The sequence below is a fragment of the Branchiostoma floridae genome, chromosome 1 (assembly GCF_000003815.2).
Source record: "Branchiostoma floridae strain S238N-H82 chromosome 1, Bfl_VNyyK, whole genome shotgun sequence".
Lineage (NCBI taxonomy): Eukaryota > Metazoa > Chordata > Leptocardii > Amphioxiformes > Branchiostomatidae > Branchiostoma > Branchiostoma floridae.
Window position 1 is genome coordinate 14,343,373 of NC_049979.1, and position 6,136 is coordinate 14,349,508.

General features: G+C 39.5%; 1 protein-coding gene across 1 annotated transcript in view; it reads left to right on the forward strand.

Moving 5' to 3' along the window:
- The first annotated feature begins 946 nt into the window (after window positions 1-946).
- LOC118409378 (zinc finger protein DPF3-like) overlaps window positions 947-6,136 on the forward strand; it is a 16,065-nt gene continuing 10,875 nt past the window's right edge. Inside the window, exons 1-4 of the mRNA XM_035810407.1 lie at window positions 947-1,091; window positions 3,265-3,333; window positions 3,952-4,247; window positions 5,140-5,411. Of these exons, the coding sequence (XP_035666300.1) occupies window positions 997-1,091; window positions 3,265-3,333; window positions 3,952-4,247; window positions 5,140-5,411 (732 nt within the window). The 5' untranslated portion in view covers window positions 947-996. The remainder of the gene's footprint in view (window positions 1,092-3,264; window positions 3,334-3,951; window positions 4,248-5,139; window positions 5,412-6,136) is intronic.

Sequence of the window (6,136 nt, forward strand, 5' to 3'; positions counted from 1 at the left end):
ACGAGGCGTTACCTAACGTTACATTATCAGGTGAAAGGACAGGGGACAAGGTTTTCTTCATTATTGATGACACTGATAACCAAAAACTACTCAATGCATTTTTACAATCTGAAGCTTGCCATTGAACTGATACTTTTATTTTTCGATGTTAACGTTAACGTTTATGCAGAGATTTCAGTTTAGTTCCGCGGTCAGCATGTCTAGCGCACCGCGCCACCAAGCGGTAGTATTGATAACTACGCCACATTTATTGATGCTTCCGGCGCGTTTACATATTAGAAATAAACAATTCAACACCTGGTGTGTTTTTAGTACCTGAAGATTGCCATATGAAAACAACGTTGTATTTTTCGGGATTGATAACTGTCAGCAAAGAAATGGTCATCAAAAATACCACGAGCGGTCGCAAATCTCGCAATGCCTTTGCCTTCCGCTCCATGGTAAACCCAACCCTCCTACAGTCAAACTACATCCACACATGCATGACTACTAAATATCTAAAAGAGTGCAACGTTTGATTTCAGGCAATTCTGTTTTGTGGAGAAAAGTCACGTTCAAGGTTTCAATTTTGGCACTGGCAGTTTAAAATTTGCAACAGCAATCAGCATTGGGTGATCATATCAAGTGATAATATCTAGGGAATAACAAAATCGGCTCCGACACATTATGTCCCCTTTTAATATATCTTATAACATTACATCTAACAGTAACGTTGTACGAGCAAAGGGATCAAAAGTCCATGCAGACCCTACGGTGCCTTAGAGATAGTAACTTTAACGTTATTCTCCAAGCAGACAAAGACAGAGATAGTATCAAAGCTGGCCAAGGAGTATAGCCCGGTGCCCGTTTGTCTCCCCTTGGCCAGCCATCTCCCTTTTGCCGGCTATGCTCCTTGGCCAGCTTTGATAATCTCTAAGGTACCGTAGGGTCTGCTTTGAGACTACGTTTTTGCATCGGTTCGCAAATTGTTGTTCAAATTTCCCGCCAATAGGTCAGATGTCATGCTGTCTGCTGCGGGATTCTTGGGTAAAATTTAAAATGGCGTCGACTAGCTCGACGGGAGGGCGAGGGATCGCTGTGAAACAGCCTAGGTGAGTGTATATTCCAGGCAATTCTAGGGTGCTTAGACCCTCTCCAACGTCTCTTTCAACTGAAATCCCTTCAAGGAACAGATGGACAAAGTTTTAGAGTCGGTCGTCTTATGGAAGGAGAGAAAACGGTGCCTAATCGGAAAGCCGTCTGCCGCGGAGGGAGCGGTTTCCTTTGTCTGCATAGTGCATAGTGGCTGTTTGTTGCTGTGCGATGCATGCTGCATGTAGTGGGTTGGCCTGACGACTAACCGATGTTTTGACTGTACATTCGCGCAACAAGGCACGTGACGACGGTATCGTTATTACAACAACAGAGAAAGTGGCTCACGCGGAAATTATTCATAATACTAACAAATTATTTTTCAGCGCAAAAAAATATGGATGGACTGAATTTATGCATGACACAGTAACAATCGTCGTCACTTTGGAAGGTTGGTCTGTAGTTTTGCTTGCAGGTTATCCACATTTAGCAAATACCATCTTCGTTCACAGATAGTCAGAAAGAAGTAGAGTCAGATTAGAAGAACTATTGTGAAGATATGCAATTTGGTAATGTCATATTCTCCCATAATGTTGTTGGTCTGATTTATCATTTTAGAGAAACGTACAACTGGTAGTGAAGCATGAGCAAACTGCCTTTATGTAAGCATTCATTCTTCTCAGGATATTGTTCACCTGTTTTATCTGATTATAGTTATACAGAAATACGCATATATGTTTTGTATGAAGAAAATACCGAGATGTTAAATGAAAATGAGTAACATATATTTATATGATTTGAAGTATTGAACAAAATATGCAAGTGAGACATTATTCTTTCTCACCAAATCTCAGACAAACTCTGATTCATAAAGTAAATGCTTTATGATTCTGGCACCATAGCTGTTAGGGATTAACCCATTCAACTGTTTTAGTGTTTATGTGGATGTGCTGGCTTTCTTCCATGTGCTGATGGTACGACTCCTCAGGCACCAGATATAAGTACCAGTAGTAATTGATGAGTAAGTGGAAGGAGCAGGGAAACTGACAGGCAATTTGATGTGCAGCAAGTAACCTTTGTGAGGAGTGATTGATTTTTAATGCAGTTATGATAATAAGACATCATGTAAGCACCAGAATGTTGACCCTGCCAATTTAGCTTGTGTATGGTACTACCTTCCTAATAATAGTAAGATAGCAATAATGTGAAGCTCAATATTCAATGTAGTACATACAGGTTGCAGGTTTGAGGCTTTTAGTTTACCTGCAGTTCTGATAAGATGTTGCTTTAGATGGTATGAATTTGATATGAAGTAATTGTTGCTACAAAGATGGCAACAAAAGGTATACATTTGTATATGAACATGTCAATGAAGGTTAAATATCCAGGTAATAAGTCTAAATTACATCAAATAGCAGTTGAACCATCAACTGGATATGATTTTGGAAATTGTCAGATAGATAGTGGATGCTATCTGAAACGTCTGGTCATTTTCAAAGTCATATCCAGTTGCTTGAGTTGCTGCTATTTGGCATAAGGACTTTGAGTTTGAGATTTAAAACAGGCTTAAACAGTACTTACTTAGTGTATTCATATCAGGGGACTTCATTAACTTAAACATGGTAAATTGCAATGTTACATGTAATCGTAAGTTTACCAGTAGCAGTGTGCAATCCCTTGTGGATTGACAAAGGTTAATAGCATAGGGCAAAAGAGAAAGTCTGCTTCTGCAAAGAAGTTGGTTCCTGGCATGCTGCCTGTTACATGTTCATAGAGATCAAAGTGGAATACTGCGGAGTGCTAACTTAAGAACAAGGTGCTCTGCTGGGATTTCTTTGGCTCAGGGAGGTTCTGGTAGGCAAATGTATTATGGCTAACTTAGACAGTGCCTGTTTATCAGCAAAATTTAGATAAACATGAACACATATAATCACTTCAATTTAATCACGATTTACTTATACATGCGATTTTCTACAAGAAGTGCAAAATGTTGTCATTTTTAGATTTGTAAACAGGTCCCAACTTTTGATGATGTATGATTTATAGATGATTTATAGTAGCCATTGTTTCCTTTTTTTTAGCTCAAATTCACAAATGATGATATATGATACAGAAATGTACGGACCACCTCTACAAGGGTAGGATAGCTGAGTATTTCAGTGCACATGTTCCATGTCCTCTGTATACCCACAGGGAAAGAGGACGTGTCAGTAAAGCCACTGAAGCACCCTCTGATGCTACGATGCATGTTGGTGAACCACGGTTAGAATAGGATTTCTACCTTTCTCCTTTCTAGTGCTCTCATTTCACACACATCACAGGCGCTTATAGTTCTACATGTAGGTTATTCTGTGTTTTATTTTGGAGGGAGCTGTTTGCTGTGGTTTGTCCAGCTGCAAGGAGGGGTGCTAATGCAATTTGTATGGGCAATCATTGCTTGTATTATAAAACAGTAAAGCAGTGGCTTTACCATAGAGAGGAAGTAACAGATTTGGAGGGAGGGTCTGATATGAGGTTTCTTTAACATGGGCCCTTTGCGGAAGGATGATGATATACTGTGAATTCTTAGGTAAGTATGATGTAGATGAGATAATGTTGCCTTGTCCCACTATGCAAATTTCGTCAAGCTAACATCTGCTACATTTTTCTTGCTTTATCAATTAATAGGCTTGAAGTGCGCTCATGTCTATCACATTCTGCACATTTAACTTTTAGCCTATCAGAATTGCTATCTTGTACATTTGATGTGGTTTGAAACTTTCTAGCAGGGAAGTACAAAATTTGTTATCAGAACTTCTTTGCTTTAATGACACCTCACTGTCTATTTGACAGAGAAAAAGGATAGTACAGTAAATGGGAAATACTATTTTGTTCTGCTAGTGCTGTGGTGGGAAACCAGTTCTACAAGGAGGCACTAGAAAATGCTTCCCACTTCAACGCTCGAGTCGTTATGGAGCGGAAACTGCGGCTTCCCTTCCTGGACACCCTGACAGGAGTCGCCCAGACCAACTGCTCGCTGTGGATGAGTCCGAGCCAGCGCAGGCCGGGCATCGCACCCGGCCAGATCTACACTTTTCCCGCCAAGAGGTGGCGCAAAAAACGCAGAGCATACTTTGCTCAAATGAACCCTCCACCGAATCAGGGTGAGGTACAGGATGTAGAGATACAGGAGGGAGGTAAGGTGCTGGTGATGGGTAGAAGCTATCCTCCTCTTGATGTAAGAGGTCACAAGGAATTTTTATAGGTTGTATATTCATTTATTGGCTGCATCATATTTCTCAGTTGAAATACTGACAAAGATCCCTTGTGGCATCTTATCATCACTGTCTCCATGTCAATCCCTTTATGATATACTAGTACTTGTATATAAAAATGTCTGTCCTTGTGAAGATATGCTATTCTGGTTTTTGGTTATGCTTAGTACTGTAAAAATACAGTATATCCTTTGATGTTCACTTGATTTTTACTTCATGCAATCACTCATTCAATTAATTGCATAATGAACAGTGCTACTTGTAGACTAAGGTACTCAACTGGGTCAGTGATTGATGTTGAAAGCTTTTCTACATGTTTTATGCAATCATCTGTTAACTTATTTTGATTTATATATGTCTTGTGTGTATGAGTCATCCCCTGGATGAGCCAGAACCCCTCATTACATTTGACTGATCCATCAAGATGGTATTTCCACAACAGTAAATCAGTTCTTTTGATACTAGAATCAGTATGACTGGGATTGTCACATCTTATTAAGTGAATAATAGATTTTGCTTCAATATTAACCCCATTCCATCAGATAAAAGTTGGGCGAATTTGTAAATGGCTTGTGATATGAACATACTCAATGCCACAATATTTCAGTATTAATGAAGTTGACTGTCGTGTTTCATTGGATGTTACTTTGATAGAGCCTCTCTCTGTCCTTGAATTCTTACTTATTGATTTTAGCCAAGGCTGTTTTTCTTCAGGGTGATTTGTTTCTCATAGTCATAGCTGTAGGTTGATCCTTGACTCCGGGGGTGTTAACATGTCACATTTCATAAATGAAATGGTTTCACTGCCATCCAGAAGCTGCAAAGGATGCAACCTTGGAAAACGCCCTTGGACTAGATAGCGAGGCTGCGAATAACCTGATAGATTCTGTACTGAAAGACTCGGAAGACTCCAAGGATGCGGTAGATGAAATTGACGACATTCCGGATGCTGGAGAACTGGAGGACAGCTCCAGTAGCGATGATGAAACCTACACCAGGAGGAAAAGAAGAAGGGTAAGGTGGCATCATCATCAGTTTTTGAAATTGGAAATTCATTTGTTAACCACAAAGTTTAAGAACTTTTTTGTTTGAAATAGAAGTCCTAACTCTGCAATGTTGATTTGACGAATAAAAATTTGAGATTTGAAAGAAATACAGATTTCGCATGTGACTCATCCTCTTTAGATTTCGCATGTGACTCATCCTCTTTAGATTCTATGCATGCTGTTACTGTTATTGATGATAAATCTATATCCCAAGTCAGGCAATCGTTTTCAAGGTCAGGCCTGCTCAAGCTTAGACTAAACGGTGCTGTGATAATGTCACAACCTCTGGTAATATTTCAGTAAGCTGCGATTGTTGTTATCCTATTTGCACAGCCATTGCACCATGACAGCTCAGTAGGGAATGTATAGATACAACGTGATAAGTTTATTTGGAAGTGCACATGTGTTTCCATATCATTCTCAGTAGTGTTGGAAGAAGTCAGCAAAATTATGTAATGGGTATTGTATTTTTTTATATATATATATATTAGGTCTACAAGGCTTGCATTTGATACAGAACAGCCATAAATTCTTATGTAATAAAAGTTATTGATGTACAACAAGCATTTATCTTGCCGCTCTGTATTCAGCTTGTAAACAGCAAAAACGTGTGAAGCATGGTAATTACTATACAGCCCTCTATGTCACTGTAAAATACTCCCATGCCATAGGACGATGATTGCTTGGCTATTGAGAAGATGATGCTAGTTTGGCATGGTCCATACTTCATGTGACTGACGCAGACTGCTCAATGCACCTTTCCAA